Source organism: Chelonia mydas, chromosome 1 (genome assembly GCF_015237465.2).
Source record: "Chelonia mydas isolate rCheMyd1 chromosome 1, rCheMyd1.pri.v2, whole genome shotgun sequence".
NCBI lineage: Eukaryota > Metazoa > Chordata > Testudines > Cheloniidae > Chelonia > Chelonia mydas.
In genome coordinates this window covers 330,109,784-330,130,363 of record NC_057849.1, presented here as the reverse complement: position 1 = coordinate 330,130,363, position 20,580 = coordinate 330,109,784, and the positions used below count along the sequence as shown (strand labels likewise).

Sequence of the window (20,580 nt, the reverse complement as noted above, 5' to 3'; positions counted from 1 at the left end):
TGTGGCAGAGCCGGGGTTGAGCAGTGAGCATCCCCCGGCACACTGGAAAATGGGCACCTGTAGCTCCAGCCCCGGAGTCGGTGCCTATACAAGGAGCCGCATACTAACTTCCGAAGAGCCGCATGTGGCTCCGGAGCCACAGGTTGGCCACCCCTGCCCTAGGCCCTGAGGGAAAAAAGGTTGGAAAATTGAAAAAAACCAAACACTTCTTTATTTCAAAATTTATAATTTAATTAATATTTCAAATACTGACAAAATGGTTGACCTACTCTGTCGTTGGTCAAAAAAAAAGGATAATTTTTAATGACAAATCTCCCACATTTAAAAATAAAATTAAATATTGAATTGGAAAAATTTGGACCAGCCTAACCATGTGTAGAGAAGAGTGCCAGCTCCACGTTGGGGAGGAGAGGAGAGAAGCGGAAGCCCTGTGTAGCTCGAGACATATAAAGATAGACTGGACGGAGCACGAGAACAAAAGTTCTCAAACTTCTTTGTGGAGTAATCCACATCTTAATAGAGATTGTCTTATGGGCCTTTTCTCTTCCTATCCATGATCCTACACAATCACACATTGCTGTGAGAAACTGATTACGTGACAGAGTAAAGCAAGTACATATTTTATGGCCTGATGTTGCCTCTGTCTCAGGCAATAATTCACTATCTAATTTTTGCTCTTCCTTTCAGTCCATCTCTCACTCCTATGTATTCTGGTCATCCCCCATTTCTCCTTTATTCCCACCCCACCCCCTTCTTTTCTCAGCTGTCTGCAGGAACCAATAGTTATTAGACATCTGTGATAAATACGAGCACAGTATAAGCTGCTTGTCTGCCCAACCCAGGAAGGACTAATGTCATGCCCAAAGTCTCTTTCAGGCCCATGCCGCAGGGCACAGTTTATCAGTTCGAACACAAAACTCACAGAAACACAAAACGCTATTCCTCTGACCAACACAGGCTGCATTACCCCTGAGGCCTTTTCCTTTGCTCTTCTATCTCCTATTCCTGGCCCAGCCACAGAAACCTACTTCCTTTCAATAGCTCCCCTTCCAGTGGAGCTCTCTCAGCCCTTTGTAGGGAACACCCAGCCCCTGGCTCATAAGGGGGCAGCCCACCCTTTTATGTACATGCAAACAGGTAGGCATTTTGATCCAGATTTTCAATCGAGTCCTTTAATTTGGAATGACGCCGCAGTTTATGGTTGCCCAACCAGAAATACCCAGGGCCTGAGCAGAATACATGGGAGGTGAGATTCAGAAATCAGGCACTAAGTGTCTCTAACTGCCATCCAGAATTTGAGGTACCCAAAAGTAGAAGCCACATTTGACAATTTGGACCAGAGAACGAACCAACGCTTGCACTCACAGCTCATTACTAAAAAATGCAGGTGCAGTTACTCATAGGCATAAAACAGTGCCCACAAAACCAGAAACTGTCACAGGCCCATGCTGTCTATATCATTGGAATTACTCGTCTGAAACTCCTGCCATGCCCAAGAAAGATGAATATACTAAAACTTCTGCCCTGCCTAGAGGGATCTTTTTTTTGTGTATTAGCCATCACATGCATGAACTGAGATTCACAAGGAAGGAAGTGTGTGTGTCAGTGATCCTGTCAGCACTGATCTGTTTCACTGGTTTGGATGTCCACATCTGAAAGAATTTTAAAGGTTGCAAGATTTAAAGATAAACTGATACTTTCCATAACCCTTCCCGTAAGTCTGCAGCTACTTCCTTTAAGCACCTGATAACAGCTATGAGAGAATGGTTCCATAAAAAGTTAGGGTCAAATACTAAGGGCCTCCTGACTCAATCTTTTGTCAGTAGACGTCAGTAAGAGTTTTCCTGAACAAGGGTTGAGTAGGGGATATGGCTGTTAGAGAAGAAAGTGCTCTCAAAGTGGTTACAATAATTTACTTTAATAATACAGTAGTACATGTTTACATTATATCTATTTATATTTAGTATTTTTAATACTGGAATCTTTTGTCTTTACTGAGATGGAATTATCCCAGATCTGAACATCTCTGAAATTTGGGGATTTAGTATTTAGTACCCCAGTTAGGATAAATTGCTCATTAATTATCCATCACAGCTGCAGTTCTGTTTGGGCACTGGGTGAAAGTACAATAGCCAGTCTGCTCAAGCAACCCCTGAGGGCAGCATGAGAACAAAAACGTACAGTTCTCAACTCTTCTTTTCGGTGGTTCTGGGCAGCGTGCTTCAGATAAGGCACAGATATCAACCTTCAGACTTTTCAACAGCTTGACGAGGAGAGTGGCTTAGCTGTTTCGGACAAAGTTTGAACATTCCAGGCCCAATTTTACATATGCTGCCAACACTCAGGATACAGGAATGGCCCTTTCACAAGTTTTCATTGGGCATTTTTTCCTCAGTGGCAGAGAAAGTCTTGGCCATTTCAGCTCCATATTAAGTGGTAGGACACAGTCAGCAATGAGGATATTTGTAGCCAAACCCAGCAATGGATGTCCATCAGCACTAGTTCAATTTCGCCAGCTTTCCTGGTATGGATATAATAGGAGGAAGACCAACAAATTACAAAACCTGTTTACCAAGGAATGCAGCTGCTCAGATCAAGATCACATGGTCACCAAAAGATTTGGTGATGCAGTGAGATGGCCAATGATGGACATAGACTGAACATCCAGCCAGATTATTCTAAGGACCTAGCTAGAGACTGATCCCAGTGGTGCTTGATCTGCAAGGAGACTACATCCCTTTGAGAGGTGCCTTGATGATAATGATGACCTGAATCAGGATCCAAATTCAAATTAAGTGGCAGGGCCCGCATCTTGTAATAGGCTAAACCAAAACCCTGGATATGAATAGTCTTAAACTTTGAGGGAGAGGAAACTCCCTTTGTGTTATACTCCCACATAAGGTTCTGGGCAGATTTGCAGCCCCTCTGATCAAGGGAGCACAGAGTTAATACCAAGACCCTCCACCATGTAGTACAGAACCCAAAAGAGGGGACGAGATGTAGTTGGAAATATGATTCCTCCCTGCCTATATGCCAGTCAGTAAACTTTGCTATGCACATCGGGGGATAGGAGGTGAGGTATGCTGCATGTCTTAAGTGTGTTGCATTTTGAGTGTTCTCTGGATGCTGGAGTCACTACCGCTCAAGGTCAAATGTTACCTGTGGTCCCTCTAGCATGGGGTAGCTTAGTACTGCTCAGGGCTATGCAAAATAGGTACAATTTAGCCCTTAATAAATTGGTATTTGGAAAATAAAAAGATCTGTATAAGGGCTAAGACACAATTAGGGTGTACAGAGCTCTTCCTGGATTCATTATATTTCTTATGTTATATGCTATGGGTTGCTTAAAAAATGAATACACTGTGAAATGTATTCCCTTTGATGTTGGGCTTCCAGAGATGTGTTGGCTTCCTTTAAGCATTTATACAGAAGCTGGAGACTGTTATCCTAATTTAACATTCTACTCAACTAACGTTATCTCCTAAGTAAATAAAGCTGCTCACTATATATGCTGTGACCACGCTGATATTGAAATTTTGACAAAATGCTTCCTGTGGCAATTTGTGTTAGCGATAAACTCCCAGCATGACCATGACATCATGACTCCACAATGCTAAACTGTATAGAAGCAGCAGGATCCCTTGTTTGCTTCAGTTTCTTTCTTGCATTGTTTGCCTGCCCTCTGGTGTTAATTCAGGGACCATTGATACACCACTCTCCTAGGCTTGGTCAGTGTGTGATGTATGCCTCTTTTGGCCGGGCCTGTCCCACTGGTGTTAATTGGAAGCTCCAGGAAATAATGGAAATTAAACAAGGGTGAAATAACTGAAATACAGTATGCTGGAATTTGGGAGCTGAAGAAAGGGACAAATCAAAAATAACATTAGGCAGATCTGAAATGAAGGTCCATTTGAAAAGCAAGCCTACTTCATTCTGATTTTCTTTCACCTCTTGGAAATTGAGATTGCATAACTGCTGTTGTCACTAGAAAACACTACCTAAGGATTCAGCTAGGAAGCTACCATTAACATTAGAAGAAGACCAGGACTAAATCTCCAAAAACTCTGTTTAAAATGTATTCTGAAGATTTTCACATTTATAATCAGGCCTTGATAAAGTTCTGATGTCAGGTAGAAGACAGAAGAGCAGGATTTTTATTAAATTAGGGGAAAAGTCTTTTAATCTGTCTACTATTATGGCTATAATCACTGGTATCTAAGCACCTCACAAAATCCTGGGTTTCTGGGTTCTTTGTTTTTCAGAGCGTTACATTTTTTTTAAAACTGTAAAATGATTAAAACTAAAATGAGATTTTCAGATGTGATCTCTTCCTTACTCTGGGTCTCTCACTTTTCTGTAGAGCTCCTCACCATAACATCTAACACTGATCATATTTCACATCTCTTGTCCCCTCTGCAGTTTTGATGCAGATAGTGGGGGTGCTGTACATCTCATTCTAACAAGACTGAACCCCAAGGGAAGCATCCTTCAAAGCCAACACTCTCCGCCAAAAACTCCCACTAGCCCGCTCTCTGGTTGGCTTTCCTGCTGTAATAAGCATGTGTATAAAACATTGAGGTTACACAGGTGTCATTTATTATTTGTAGACTAATCTCCCTCTTGCTCCTGATCTTTATAGGTTGGAATGCATTCCTCACTTCTCCAATTCAGCTCTCCTTTGATCTCCACACTGTAATTGGGCTGCCTAATCAAGTGAAACATTTTACTTTATGTTGTTTTCCTGAAGAAACCTCCTCCACCTCCTTACTAATACGCTTTCCCTGATATGAATCACCTTTGAGTTAACAGCAGATTTTCTGAACTCAGCGAATCTTAGTTGCCTTTTGCACTTGCAAAGCTTTACAGAGAGCTCTACGGTGCCACCTGCAAAGTCAAGGGCACTTAGCGGATCCTTCTTATTCCCGTCCACCTAAAAGCAATTCTCTCAATTTATTCCTTAATATCGACAATGCCAGCGCGTTAACAGGAAACGTGATGCAGCATGTTTGGGGCAAGAAGTGGAACCTTGAACAGAGGAGCGGCTGATTCCAAACACCACCTGAACTAACATTTTTCCTCTTGTGGGTCACTCTAGGATCAGGCATCAGCCAGGCATTTGAATCTGAGCCTTTTAAAAAATATTTCCCTTTCTTTAAAAAAAAAAAAAAAAGAGGTTGGTCCTTGACCATCTTGCTGTTTTGCTGCTTCCTGTGTGTGCCTAGCCAGTGGGCTTGCATGACATGTCAGCAATATTAGTGCAAAATGCTGCTTTCTAAACCTCCCTGTGGATCCCGCCTGCATATTTTGTGCTGTCTCTCTACGCAGAGATACACTGATGGTGTTTTGTTTTGTTATTCTGTTTTTTGTTTTCTTTAATTGATCAAAGCGATACATTGGCATCCATCTGTCTGACGCCATAGAATCACAGAATATCAAGGTTGGAAGGGACCTCAGGAGGTCATCTAGTCCAACCACCTGCTCAAAGCAGGACCAATCCCCAACTAAATCATCCCAGCCAGGGCTTTGTCAAGCCTGACTTTAAAAACTTATAAGGAAGGAGATTCCACCACCTCCCTAGGTAACCCATTCCAGTGCTTCACCACCCTCCCAGTGAAAAGGTTTTTCCTAATTCAACCTAAACCTCCCCCACTGCAACTTGAGACCATTACTCCTTGTTCTGTCATCTGCTACCACTGAGAACAGTCTAGATCCATCCTCTTTGGAACCCCCTTTCAGGTAGTTGAAAGCAGCTATCAATTCCCCCCTCATTCTTCTCTTCTGCAGACTAAACAATCCCAGTTCCCTCAGCCTCTCCTCATAAGTCATGTGTTCCAGTCCCCTAATCATTTTTGTTGCCCTCCGCTGGACGTTTTCCAATTTTTCCACATCCCTCTTGTAGTGTGGGGCCCAAAACTGGACACAGTACTCCAGATGAGGCCTCCCCAGCGTCGAATAGAGGGGAACGATCACATCCCTTGATCTGCTGGCAATGCCCCTACTTATACAGCCCAAAATGCCATTGGCCTTCTTGGCAACAAGGGCACACTGTTGACTCATATCCAGCTTCTCGTCCACTGTAACCCCTAGGTCCTTTTCTGCAGAACTGCTGCCTAGCCATTCGGTCCCTAGTCTGTAGCATAGTCTATATGAGAAAATTTTAAAAAACATCTTTGTAGATCATCTGTTGTGGTGTCTTTTCCCCATCATATTTGTGGAGCTTCTGAAGTTTCATCTCCTCCCATACTAGAGTGGACAATTTAATCTAGAATTGCGCAAAATAATAATACATCTAAGTGATCTATAAACAAGGTAAATATCATTGTCCCCATTTTACAGATGCAGAAACTGAGATGCAAAGAGACTTGCCTGAAGTCACCCAGCAGGCCAGTGGTAGAGCTGGGAGTAAAACCCTGAGATCCTGAGTCCAAGTACAGTGCGCTACACTATCTCCCTAACCAATGGGCAACTCCTAACTCTCAGCTGTACCTGTGTAAATTCGGAGTAACTCCCAGCAATTTTGGTGAAGCTGCTACAGCATTTATGTTAGTGTAACCAGGATAATAATTGGACCCAAAGCAAATAGGGTCTAATCAAACTCCCATTGAAGTCCATCAAAAGACTCCCATTGACTTTAATGGGTGTTGAATCAATCCCTTAATGTTTTGTGAATCAAATTTTACACAGTAGCTGAATATGTGTGCACAGTATGTGTGTTTTTTTGTAAAACATTTAACTTGTGTGTTTGTGAAGTTATCTTTCATAAAAGCAAAGAACTAACAAATCTTGCAAGAGTGACTTACACTCTGGATATGTTCTTTGTAGGCTTCCACCCACTGCTAAACTAATCCTCCCCTGACAGATGCTAGTCACATCACTTAATACACTACTGGAAGGCTCTCAGATACTAAAGTGATGAGACTATTATAAGAACCTATATAAAGCAGAATTCCAGTCTTCACGTGCAACATCCCTGATGTTCCAGTCCTGTGCCCTCTGATGTGAATTTAGAACTGTCACTGACTTCAGTGGAAGATGCGTGTCCATATCTGACACACCCTCTGGTCCTTCTGTATGTACACTAATGTCCTCTATGGAATGGGTGGAGATCACCCCTCTCATTTTCACTTGTGACATATGTCAGGATGTGACCTCAGCTTTCAAGAGGTGAAAAGCTACTACACTCACCCACTGTGCTGCCTAGCCCGTAACATCATGTGTCATGCTGATTAGTATGAAAGGAAGCCCAAGCCTACATAGATTGTTCTGTAATGATGGGTGGAGCTGTTTGGTGACTTGCCAAATTCCTGTTGGTGGTTGAGAATCATTTTTCATTCCCTTCTGCAGTACCCCGTGCCACTGACAGAGATGTCTCTGGGCACAGCTAGCTTTGCCAAGCACAACAGGGTTGCACCTGGTCAGCTGTTCTTAATGGTCAGGCTGTTTTAGGACATGATCCAAAGCCCACTGAAGTCACAATAGACCCCACTCCAGCCAACTACTGTGTGCAAGCATCCATGGTGGCCCATTGAAATAAATGGGCGGGGATCTGCTGACACTACACACTGCAGGATCCAGGCCTTTGGGAGTAATATAATTATTTCAATTCCAGATTGGTAGACATTTTGCTCTCAATCCCACAGATGATAGCAGGTGATGTCACCTCTCCTACGTCTTGTGTTCTTCCACATAGACATTTCTAGCAAGATGTTTAAATGTCTCACATTCTAGCTCTCAGAACATCTATCACATCTTCCAGTCTTTCCTGCTAACTTAGATTTTCAACATGGTATTCAGAAAAAAACAGAGTGGCTGGGATTCATTTGTGAATAGAGGAGCCACGCAAAAAGCTCTAGAAGATGTGGACTGTGCCATATAAAGTATAACATATTTAGCTAGTGATAATGCAGATGACAGAAAAATATACAAAGGAGGGAAAAATAAATTCCATCAATGGGGAGCTATTGAATATCTGGAACCCGGGAATCTGGCCTGATTCTACTCTCACTTATGCTGATCCAAACTCCAGAGAAGAAAATAACAAGGAGTCCGGTGGCACCTTAAAGACTAACAGATTCATTTGGGCATAAGCTTTTGTGGGTAAAAAACCCGCTTCTTCAGAGGCGTGGACCTGAAGAAGTGGGTTTTTTAACCATGAAATCTTATGCCCAAATAAATCTGTTAGTCTTTAAGATGCCACCGGACTCCTCGTTGTTTCTGTGGATACAGACTGACACGGCTATCCCTCTGATAGTTGGTACCAGTGAAGAAAATGAAAATCTTTTCATTCGGTTCCATGGGCTTTGCCTCAACCCCTAAATGTATAACTACACCATTGTAATCAGTTACTGAGTACCCAAAACAGTGTAAATTGGAGGAGGATTAAATTTGGATTGTTCAGAAGGATGGGGATAAAGAGAAATTTCCCTGACGGCTGCCCTGAAAATGTACTGTTTAGCTGTGGCTTGGTTTGTTTACAGCTATTGTTCTATCTGAATTTTTTCTGCTGACACTCTAGAGCCTTTTGAATTTCTCTGGAAATCAAAAGGGTTTTGACTAGCCTGTGAATGGATTTTTAGGTTCATCACACACACTCTGTATTTCTCTTTGCTACATAATATCAAAACAAATTATTCCGTCAGAAATTCCCTGAATTAAAATTACATCATTTTCTTCACAAATGAATCTCACTATAGCCAACCTTCAGGGAATAACCTTGTAATGGCTTTTGTTTGTGAAAGCACATCAGACAATGGAACATGGGAGATCCTGCTCAGAAAACCAGAGGATAAAGACCATATGCAAATGCTGGCAAAATGCCACTAAGAATAACTCACAGCAAATGAAAATATATTTCCAAAGGAGACTTTTACAGTATCCAATTGACATATGTCCTTGTCTTTCTTTGCTTGTGCCAAACTCTCCAGAGATGCCCAGTGAATAACTATCACACGGTAGTAATGCAAGAGCCACTGTATTTTCCAGTTGAGTCTTTAATTTTTAGCCACAGTGGCACATCAAATTGTAGGTTGACGCTAAATGATGGGACACTGGGTACATGATGATGTAGAGTGCAGTTCTGCCTTTCACTGATGTAACACCTCAAGAATCTAGTGTAAAACTTTCAAAACCTCCTATGTAATTTAGGCGTAGTCAAAAGTGACACAAGCACAGTGCGAGTTAGGTGACTAAATATCTTAAAATCTGGGCCATAGTAGGCACTAAACTGCAATGACTTTCAATAAGACTTAGGCTCCTAACTGCCTAAAAGCCAGATTTTAAAAGTATTTAGACACCAAAAATTGCAGCTATGCCTAATTCCTATTGAGTTCCTAATATTTGTTTCTTTAGGCATCTAAATACATTTAAAAGTCTGGCCCTAAATCACTTTGGAAAAATGGGATTTAGGCTACTAGGTCATTTAGGTGCTTTTGAAAATATTACCCTTAGTCAAAAGTTACTTTTTTCCTAACTAGTTTCTCTCTTAGGAGACTTGTGCAGTTTTATATGCAGATAAAACTCCCTTTATTTGCAGAGAATAGTTACTAGCTGTGTTTACCACAAGCCAAACTTCAAGCTAATTTGTCTTTTTGGCTGGACTAGACTGTACAGATTGAATTTAGATATGAATATAGGATCCACTTAAAGGACAAATGTCTCCGACCTGGTTTACACAGCTGGTCTCTGCTCCGATCAGACCCGCCAACAGCAATTCCAGGCCCCAGGGCAGAATGGTCAGTGGTCCCCACGCATGCACAAGCTGCGCCCGTGCGGACACAGTCCGCCTGACATTTGGGCGGTACTGGGCCTGCTCTGGCTGGTGCCCAGTGAACTGCAGCTGTGCTGGTGGGCTCGCTCTTCTGGCACAGCCAGGGTTTCCATATGCTCTCCCAGTTGGGTTGCCAATTACCTAATTGTGCAAACCCAAAGACCCTTGCTCTGCCCCTGCCCCGTCCCTTCCTTGAGGCCATGCCCCTATCCCGCCACTTCTCCAAGGCCCCACCCCCTGCTCACTCCATTCCCTCCTCCCTCTGTCGCTCGCTCTCCCCCACGCTCACTCACTTTCACTAGGCTGGGGCGGGGAGTTTGGTTGCGGGAGGGGGTGTGGAGTACGGGCTCTGGGAGGGAGTTTGGGTGCGGGTTCTAGGCTGAGGCAGGGGGTTGGGGTGTAGGAGGGAGGCAGGAGGTCAGCACTTACCCCGGGTGGCTCCCGAAAGCGACTGGCACACCCCTCTGGCAGCGGCTCCTAGGCGGGGAGCTCAGGGAGTCTTCGTGTGCTGCTGCCCGCAGGCACCACCTCTGCAGCTCCCATTGGCCGCAGTTCCCAGCCAATGGGAGCTGCGGAGTCAACGTTGTGTGGGGGTAGCACGCAGAGAACCCCTGCCCCACCCCGCACCCACCAGAGGGCCATTCCAGCCACTTCAGGGAGTGACACAGAGTGAGGGAGGGCAGGAAGCCTGCCTTAGCTCCACTTTGCTGCCGGCAGCAGTGGCCGGGGGCCCCCAGGTCCTTTTAAATTGCCTGTGCTCCATAGCAATTGCCCCTTTCCCCCTCCTCTCCCGCGTCGGCAGGCCTGGCTCTGATCTTGTGGTTTCCCTGCTGTGCATATATAGAACTATCCCTGATATCAATGGAAGTTCAATGCATGTATACAGAGCACTGTCAGAGTGCAGATCTGGTATTGATCTGGCAGAATAACTTTGTTCCGTGTAGCTGTCTAGTTATCAAAAGAGGGACCTCAGTAATCATTTGCCAGAAAGTCTCTACTTTATCTGCAAAATAAGTCTGATTGTTACCTGAATGCTAGTAATGCACACAAACCATGAAGGGAGGAGAAGGCTCAATCCTTGGCATAGTATTTATCGTACATAGTATGACTGTTTTAAATGTAATATAGTAAGCAGCAATATTCACTTTAAAGGCCTTCATCAGTCAGAATGCTGTGCCCAGTTCTGGTGTCCAGGCTATAAAAAAGGGTGCTGAAAAACTGGAGAAGGTTCAGAGAAAAGCTACAGGAATGATTTGGGATCTGGAAAACCTGATTTACGACGAGAGACACAAGGATCTCAACCTGATTATGTTATACAAGAGAAAGATAAAAGGTGGCTTGATCATCGTCTGCAACTCCCTACGCAAGAGAAAAATAGTCGAAGAGAGCTGTATAAAAGACAAAGGCATAACAAGGGGAGAATGATAAAACAGTTCTTCTTCAGTAATGCAGACGGTGGTGTTTTAGCAGCTGTAACTTTTGAGTAGATTCCCATTAGGAAATGTGCCAGGGTACAGGCCACTAAAGAGTGACTGCTCCCCTGTTCAGCCCCACTGCACCAGCGCTACAGAACCCCAGCCTTGGCGAGAGAGATCTGCTGTTTGGTCTCTGTGGTCTCTTGAGACAATCTTCTGGAATACTTCTGTTTACACTTCTCCCCTTAAGTTTGGGATCTTTTCTGCATCATTTTACCCTGCTCTGTGATGTGTAGATCAGGGTATCCTATGGCCCTAAACAATTAAGCAACAGCACAGACAGTGATGAAAAGAAGCATGTCTTGTATTTGTATCCAGGCAATTCAGATTTAAGAAGCTGGGGATTTTCCATTGAAAACCACCAGAGGGCACAGTAGGCTAACTGTTGAAAAACACACACCAATCGAAATAAAATGGGTAGACAACGTAACAGGTCTTTCCTTTCTCCCTCTATTCCATACACAGTTCACTTGTCTGACTCCTTGTTAAACAATCTGACTCACTTGTCTGACTCCTTGTTAAACAATGGGCCTCTAGCTCTTCCAGAATTGAGCGTATCTCCCTTTCAACACTTTTAACATTGAAAATAGTTACAAAAATCTTGAACACCAGAAATTTCTGGGTGTTTTTTCTTATGTTGCTTTATCGTTTTGGCTGAAAACTGTTCACTCTTCATTATCCAAATGTCTGTTGAAAAGCCCTTTAAAATGTGCCACATACAACTCTGAGCACACTGCTGGCATGGACCAGATCAATAATAGTAATAATTAATAAATTCAGTAACCCTTGACACCATGATTGGTGATAGTAGTATAAACGTAATGATAGCTGTAATTGTCACACAGTCTGTTAGAAGAGGGCACAGACAGGCTCTTCGATTGTGGTCTTCACACCTATTTACTGATATATCTTAAGTCCCAAAGGTAACTTTTTTTAATAAGTTTAATACCTTTAAAAAGACCTTTTACTTGAATGGAGGAAAATAGAGTCTGAGTGCTTGAATTCCTATAGCCCCTATTAGAGCTTCATATAGTGCCTCCTAGACAAAGACTTCCTACTAACACGGCCTGCCAATCCTTACTATCTCAAACTGGCAACTGACCTGCACTCCCACTGACTTCAATGGAAGTTCTGCCTGAGAAAGGATTGCTGGATTGTCCAGGTGAATAAGTGACACCAGAAACTGCATTGCGTTTGTGAAAGAGCATGTTAGTGCAAGGGTCTGAAATTTATATTACTGAGAAGTGGCAATGGAATAGTGGAAACAAATGATAAAGTTTCAGAGAGTTTTAGAAGCTAAAGGAAAATCAGTGGGAGCGGAGAAAAACAGAAATGAGGATAAAAGGGACAGGCTTTTAAAGACACGAAAAATGAAAAGACGAGGAGAGGGAAGTAGAAAAACAAGGGGGAAAGTGGCAAGCTGAAGACCCCAATGCAGAGAGTTCTTGGATGGCCTTTTTGAACAGCCCAGTGTGCTTCCAAGCACTGGTGACTAGAAAACTTGAAACACCATTGAGCTATTCCAATTCTAGGCCAAATTACGTTCCCTCTGGATGAAATCTTGGGTTTATCGCTGTCATTCATGCTTTATAGACAGTTACAATATACACACAAAAGCCAAGGTTTAAAAACAATGGTTGTCTAAAGTTACACTCCTAATTCCGTATTTAGGCATCTAAACAAGTGGTTCATTTTTCAATAGGGCTTAGCACCCAGCAACTCCCACTGACTTCAGTGGGCTCTGTGTAGCACCCAATACGTTAAACTCTGTTTCCAAGTGAGTGAGACGTTTTTTTCAGTTATACTAAACTTTCATTTATCTCCCTGCACTGTTTGTGAATAAGTTTTCCTAACACAGAAATGAACGCTTCAAAGTAATCCATATTTTTTCTTAATGTTCTCTTTTTTATCTTCTTTTCCCCTTTCTTGTGTTCAGTGCCCAAGCAAAACTTACGACCCGTTGATTAAATCTACCAGAGATTTTCCAGATGATGTTGTTAGCTTTATAAAACGCCATCCATTGATGTACAAGTCGGTTTACCCAGTGACTGGAGGACCTGTATTTACTAGAATCAATGTGGACTACAGGCTGACACAGATTGTGGTGGATCATGTCATGGCAGAAGATGGGCAGTATGATGTTATATTCCTAGGCACAGGTAAATTAAAGAGTTCTCATGGTTCTTCAAGGGCAATATCATAGGAAAGCTAAATAGGTTAAAGAAGATCATTTGGGGTCCTCATCTATCAAGAATCTTTCCATTTACCAAAGAGGTAACATGATTCCCATTTTACAGATGGGGAAACTGAGGCACAGAGTGGTGAAGTGACTTGCCCAAAATCACCCAACAGGCCAATGGCAGATCCAAGAATAGAACCCAGGTCTCCTGAGTCACACTCCAGTAGGCCATACTGCCTCCCCTTTACCACATAGATGAATTTTGCAGCATGCCCTGCAGTTCAACAAATTTGGACTATTTGGGACAAAACTGGGGACGGGAGTGAATTTCAAAGCCAACGACCCCTCAGGTGCAGGACTTAAGTCTCCAGGGCTTTCGACTCAGCCTTTCTCGCAAGTACTAATTTTACTAGCAAACAAGGTGTCATGAGGTGTCTTCCAGCATCCATACACTTCAGGCCAACAAGTGAAGAGTGAGATGGACTGGGATTTTAGCATGAGGAAGAACTTCAGGGTGGCTTGCTCTCACAGCACAGTTGGCTGTCCAGGAACAAGCACTGCCCTGATCATGGAGAACCTTCATTGCTTTGCCTCTCTGAATGAAGTCTTTCTGACAGCAATCAAAGGAGGAAAGTAATCATGCACTTTCAAATACCATGAAACCCCTACAATTCAAATATAAAAGTTACATCTGAAGCGTACACACAACATGCACACACACGATTGTTCACATGTTACACATGCTGAACAGTTATGAAAAAATTATACATCCATTTGAAAAAGGTAGATTTGCTGCCTAACACATGGAATATTGTTTTGGCTTGTTCTAGAATTTGCATTGTTTTGTGCTATCCTCTACTGCCGTAGGTTTTCATACAAAATGAACTTAAATTAGATCAATAACCTCCTGTCGGGTTAGCTATTCATAGATAGCACTGACATCTAATTCTTCAATGTAATTCTTCTTTAGGGTAGAGATTTGGAGGTGGCTAGGTACCATGTAGTCACTAGTAATTTGAATAGAGAGAAAATTATCAGCTCCAGCACCTTTTAGTTAAAAAGTGAGCTATTTTTTTTCTCCAGAAGTACATGGTTTTATTTCATGTTATATTTTAAATCTATCCTGTGGAAAATCAGGCTGAAAGATAATATTTCAAAGATTATACAATGAGTCCATAAAAATACACCAAATAACTCGGGAAGTTTTGGCCACCAGAAGATCAGGAGCTTCAAATATGTTTGAATATGTTTAACCAACACTGCTGGAGAATTTAGAGAGGTTGCCTGTTATGTATAGATATTTCAGCTGCAGCCCTTTTTATCTATGTAAGCCTAGATAAGAATGTGGACATTTCTGACACAGAAGGCAGGTAGTGACATTTTCTAGCTTCCACTTGAAGTGCTAGGGATGTCATCAGCTGTAGTCTCATACTTTGCTTTAAAATGTATTTTTGTTGTTTTAATACTACTTGTTTTATTTGTTGTTTTAATACTACACATAATATTTAGTACTGAATGGGCTTGATTCAATCCTGCCTTGCATCTTCCAGACATCCAGGCCATGCCCCTTCACCAGCCTGTGAGTTTTGGGGGCAGGATTGGCTAGCCCCCTTGCAATGCTGGGACTACATCAACTGGAATTCACACCACTGGGGAGTCCCAGGAGATGACCAAACCTGGTATTTTTAAAGGGATTTGCAAATGTCAATGAATTTCATCTCCCCTTTGAGATAGGGAGGTGTTTTAATTCATGCTGAGTTTGGGAAACTGAGGCCCAGAGTTTCTGAAACCCACCCAGTGAGTCAATGACAGAGGTGGGGTTAGAACTCCAGCATGCACTCAGTCCAATACTCAGTTCCCTAGACTTCCAACCTGCCTCCCTGTGTGCTATCATGTATTCTGTCAGGAAAACGTGCAACCCACGCACAAGGCTTTATGCAGCACGAGTCCCCTGTTAGGGCCAAGTGGGATGTGACTGTTGCAAAGGGCCTTGTTCAGGCACAACTCTCAACTGGGCTTCATTTTCAAGGGCATCACTCATTGCAAGCCCAAATACGTAAATGCCACACAGCTTTGGTGTCCCTTCACTATTATGGTTGGATTTATTTAAAGAAGAAATGCGGACTCTTGGAGCTGAGGTGATCCAAAGAGTTGTTTACATTAAAATAAGGGATCCCATTGCAATTTAAATTGCTGCATTAGTAACATTTCTGTATCCCTGACTTTGGGTCACTGGCACATAACACATCCCACATTTGGGCCTCAGCAGGTGTGAGGTTCCACCCTTAACGCTGTGGGATCTTAAACAACTGTTTAGTTTGATTTTAAAAGCACTTCAATTCAGTTTTAAGTATGATCACACCATGCTGCCTAGGTAGTCACTAAGGCTCCCTATTCAGCAAAGGACTTTAGGCCCTTTATCGTCCTTAAAACCGTTTAAATAAATAAATTCTTACTGAAAAAGAAAGATGGTACAGTAGCTAAGGCACTAGAGTGGGGCTCAATAGACCCTGGTTCAATTCCTTGCTTCCCCCACATGTTTCTCATGTGAGATTGGGCAAGTCTTGCTGTGCTTCAGTCCCCCATCTGTAAAATGGGGATAATAGCTCTGTCTCACAGAGCATTCTAAGGTTAAATACATTAAAAATTGTGAGTTGCGCAGACACTATAGTGCTGGGGGCCATACAAGTACCTGGGATGGACAGACGTATCTAAAAAGCAAATTCTTGACTACATTAAACAGGATCTCTGATGTCTAGTTTCCTTTATTATCTTCTTTATAACTGCAGTTTAGAGCATCACTTAGAAAAAGAATGGGAAGGGGAGTCAATATGAAGTCAGTTAGCAACAGAACTGTATGTCAACGCTGAAACACAACTACTGCTTTGTATACTACATCCCTTTGTTTCAGACACAGGAACGGTACTGAAAGTTGTGAGTATTACAAAGGAGAAGTGGACTATGGAGGAGGTAGTACTGGAAGAGCTGCAGATTTTCAAGGTAAGCTTTACCAGCCACTGAGTGTTTAAACAGCATCAGAGAATAGTTTAGGGGAGTTTTAAGCCTTGAGGAGTTTAACCTCTGAAGCAATTCATTTCTCGGAACTAGTGCAAGTTCCCAGACTTATTTTATTTTTAGCATTGAGATTCTTTGCTTTTCCAAAGGTGATTGAATCAAAAAGAACATGAATTTTCAAGCTCCTAGGAAACCCCTGCTAACTCTTGCAGTTTTATCACCCATCTCACCAACACTGCTTGATTTTTAGTGTTTTTCCTAAAGCCTCAGCTTCTGACGTCCTGCAATCCCCATTATCACTTAAAAATGTTTTCAACCCTCATGGGCACGCAGAAAACCTTGAAACACAAATGATGAAGGTGAAAAACAAAACAAACAAAAAACATAAGGCAAATAAAATGAACAAAATATCTGCTGTTTTTTAAAGTCTAATGATTTTTAAATCAATCTCTTGATTTGTTTTGTTTTGGGGTGGGTTTATTCTGGAGCCTGATTCAAGGTTTTTGTGTGCTTGGGGTTCGCAATGACTGTAGAACGTCAGAGAGAGTCAAGCCAGCTCCAGTGAGTTGCCTGTAAATGGTATATACCCTGGGCCAAATTCTGCTCTCTATTACACTGACATAAATCTTGATTAACTCTGTTGATGGCAGTGGAGTTGATTTGGATTTACACCAGAGTAATGGAAAATAGAATGTGCCTGCTGATTTATTTTTTCATTCCAGTGTTTCTCTCTCCTCCTTTTTGGCAGTCTCTCGCTGTTCCCTTTTCATTGTATCCAGCTCTACTTCATTTTTCACCTTACTGTTTCATTAGTGTTTTCCTTTCTCCCTACCATCTGCCCTTTTTTTCATAGACTCTCCCCTAAGTGCAGTGCAAGCCCAAGAACAGTGGGGTCGTAGTCGATCTTTCTAACTCACACTGATCAAGTGGGTTTGAAATCAGACACAATGAGTTCACCCAGCACTATTACGGACTCTGTAAAACTGATATTACTCAGTTAATCTCTTTATGTGCCTTTTGATACATCATCTATAGGAGGAGAATCCTCTTGATTTAAAGGCTCTCAATGTCCTCTTTTCACTGCCATGAACACCAATTATAAATATTACTTTGAAAATACCAAGATTGCTTGACAGTCTGCCAAATAATCAGGAGTTTCAATACGTACACCAATTTGCTGCATTCTTATAACATAATGTCAAGGGCAAACATGCCATATCATATTTAACAGTAAAAAGGGTTGGGGTTTGCTCAATAGACATTCCTCCACTTTATAAATGTTACCTCTACATTTTTTTTAATGTGGAAAATTGAAGAGGAGAGAGCAGCTGCAAACCATTCCTTATTCCTAAAATCAAATCAAAATTAAACAATAGGCTTAGATGTTGGAGTATGCGATAGAGCATAAATAATATACCAGGACCATCCTGTTAATACTACAGTCATCCATTGACTTCACTGGAGGTAAAATGCACCCTTGGTGCAGAGAAGCAACCTATGCATACCTTAAGTCCCATTTAAGCTTTCAGAATGGTGCTTAAATGGAGTTTTTAGACTTGGTGGTGGCCCTCTGTGCACAGTGAATTACAATCTTCCTGGATAAAAGTCATCTACTGGCAAGTAGCAGAGAATATTTGCTGGTATGTGTTTCTGGAAGCAGGTATTTTGTTATTTCTGATTTTTTTTTTCACATCTGCATAAACCAATTCAGTTGCTCTGTAGTTTTCTTTATTTTTGTTGTTAGGCAGGTGATAAGATATGTCGTCTTTTCTATTAAAGTCAGAAGCAAATGTCAATGAATAGTTACACTGACATTCACTCATTAATTTTTCAGCATCCATCATTTATCTCAACTATGGAGATGTCCCTGAAGCAGGTAATTCACACACTTGTTTAATTCACATGAATAGCTTGGTATTTTGATCATTTAGCTTGTTGCTTTGCTGGTGACATCTGTTGCTTATTAGCCAAACTTTCAAAAACTGCCACTTAAGCTGTATCTGGAAAGCATAGTGTGAACTAGTTTGCCTGGAAAATTGACATTTGCTCACAAATAGTAGTTTGAATGCACAAACTGGTAATTACTCATAGATACAAATCCTTAGTCATGTGGATGTGGGATTTATGAATGAAGTTAGTTCACACATATTTTCCAGATACAAAAAAAATTGGACTCTGTGTAATCTATCAATTCAACAAGACATTATTATTATTATTTTATTATTGGGTATAGTAGCGGTATTACAAGCAGCACCGTTAGGGATCCCAAATAGGGATCAGGGCCCCACGGTGCCAGGCATTGTATGTACACGTAGTACGAGGCAGTCCCCAATCTATCAGCTTACAGTCTAACCACACAAGTCACAAAAGGTGGGAGAAAGGAAGTATTATTATTCCCCTTTTTAAGTAAGGAACTGAGGCACAGAGTGGTAAAGTTATTTGCCCAGGTCATCCAGATATCCTGAATTCCAAGTCAGTGCCATAGCTTAAAGCCAGAAGGGACCATCAAACCATCTAGTCTGACCTCCTGTATGTTACAGGCCACCAACACCACCCAGTACCCGCACACTAAACCCAACAACTGAAATTAGAACAAAGTATTACGGCCCACAGGAAACTGAACTGTTATGTGCTACAGGCAGAGAACAGGTGAGAGACTGAGGTGCACAGTACCTGAGGTCCCTGCAATGGCAGGGAAACGATTAGATGAGATATACCCAGGTAATCCTAGCAAGTGACCTTCACCCACATGCTGCAGAGAAAGACAAAAAATGCCAAGGTTACTGCCAATCTGACCTGGGGAAAAATGCCTTTGCAACCTTGTGAGTGACAGTTAGACCCTTTGAGCAAGAATCAGCCAGCCAAGCACCTGAGAGAGAGAATGCTCAATGTCACCTCATAGCCCTGGCTCACCTTATCCCATCTCCAGCAAGGGCCATCCCTGATGCTTCAGAGGAAGGAGATACAAAATACATTGGAGGGGAAAAAATCGCTTCCTGACCTGTGCCAGTGACCATCTGAAACCCTGAAGCATGAGCTTTTAGGAACATAAGACATAAACCAGAACTGAGCCCCATGACTGTCTTCCTCTATCAAATTATTAGTAAAGTTACTTTTGTTGTGGATTGCTGCAGATTATTGATACTGTAAATTTATGCCGACATGCTAGATCCTTGTCCTTCCAGTTCCATAGCCCCTTTCCACCATCATATCATCTGCAATGGATGGAGACTGGCCAGCGCACACAGTGCCCTGAGAAACATTTTACAATGAATGTGAAATTCTCTCCCGTTCAATACAATCTGGGCTAAGGTTGAACGATTGCAAGGGTGGTATTGAGAAAGAGAACATTTAAAATAATTGCTTGAAGAATGCTTCCAATTCATTCACTTTCCCTGATTTGCAGCAACAATTGTACATTGGTTCCAGAGATGGATTGGTTCAGCTCTCTCTGCACAGATGTCACACGTATGGGAAGGCTTGTGCAGACTGCTGCCTTGCCAGAGACCCATACTGCGCTTGGGATGGAAACTCATGTTCCAGATATGCACCAACTTCTAAAAGGTAAGAATACATATAGAGTTCCTATGGAAAATCCATCCACTCATGTTCTCTACATTAAGGGCTTCAGAGGTTCCCATTTTGTTTCTAGGCCTGCGAAAACAAGTTGCACTTTTTCACCATGTTGTTTAGCTAAATTGTAGACATAACTTTGTCCATGTTTTGTTGGGAGTGCTAAGAAAACAGTGCAGCACTTTAATATGAATAGTGATAACTGCGCTAGGGCATCTAACATAACAAGATCACCGTACTTATTGTTATGCTACGTCCTTTAAGATACCAAGTTATGAGGCTAAGGACTAGATTGTGGCCACCTCTGCATGAGTGTACAAAGGAGGGAAGTGATTCATGGAGCCTCCCGTACTTGTGCCTCTGCCAGGCACAATCACAATGGGGAGTGTGACTCTCACATGATATCCTTGGGTGGGTCATCGGCAGCAGGAACTGAAAGGATGAGCTGCTGCTGTCTAAGCTAAAAGACACAGGTCTCATGGCTCAAGTGTTTTAGAGTTTACAAACCTCTATCCATGGACTAGCGAAGAACAAAGAGCCATAGTGTACTGGTATAGGTTACACAAGTGCTT

The 20,580-nt window shown here is 42.2% G+C and overlaps 1 protein-coding gene across 14 annotated transcripts in view; it reads left to right on the top strand.

The window, feature by feature from the left end:
* Positions 1-20,580, top strand: part of LOC102935534 (semaphorin-3D) — a 188,660-nt gene that overhangs the window by 142,635 nt on the left and 25,445 nt on the right. For all 14 annotated transcript variants that reach the window (XM_037889257.2, XM_037889263.2, XM_037889255.2 and 11 more), the window contains 4 exons: positions 13,178-13,400; positions 16,332-16,420; positions 18,270-18,311; positions 19,842-19,999. In XM_037889257.2, coding sequence (XP_037745185.1) covers positions 13,178-13,400; positions 16,332-16,420; positions 18,270-18,311; positions 19,842-19,999 — 512 coding nt within the window. The remainder of the gene's footprint in view (positions 1-13,177; positions 13,401-16,331; positions 16,421-18,269; positions 18,312-19,841; positions 20,000-20,580) is intronic.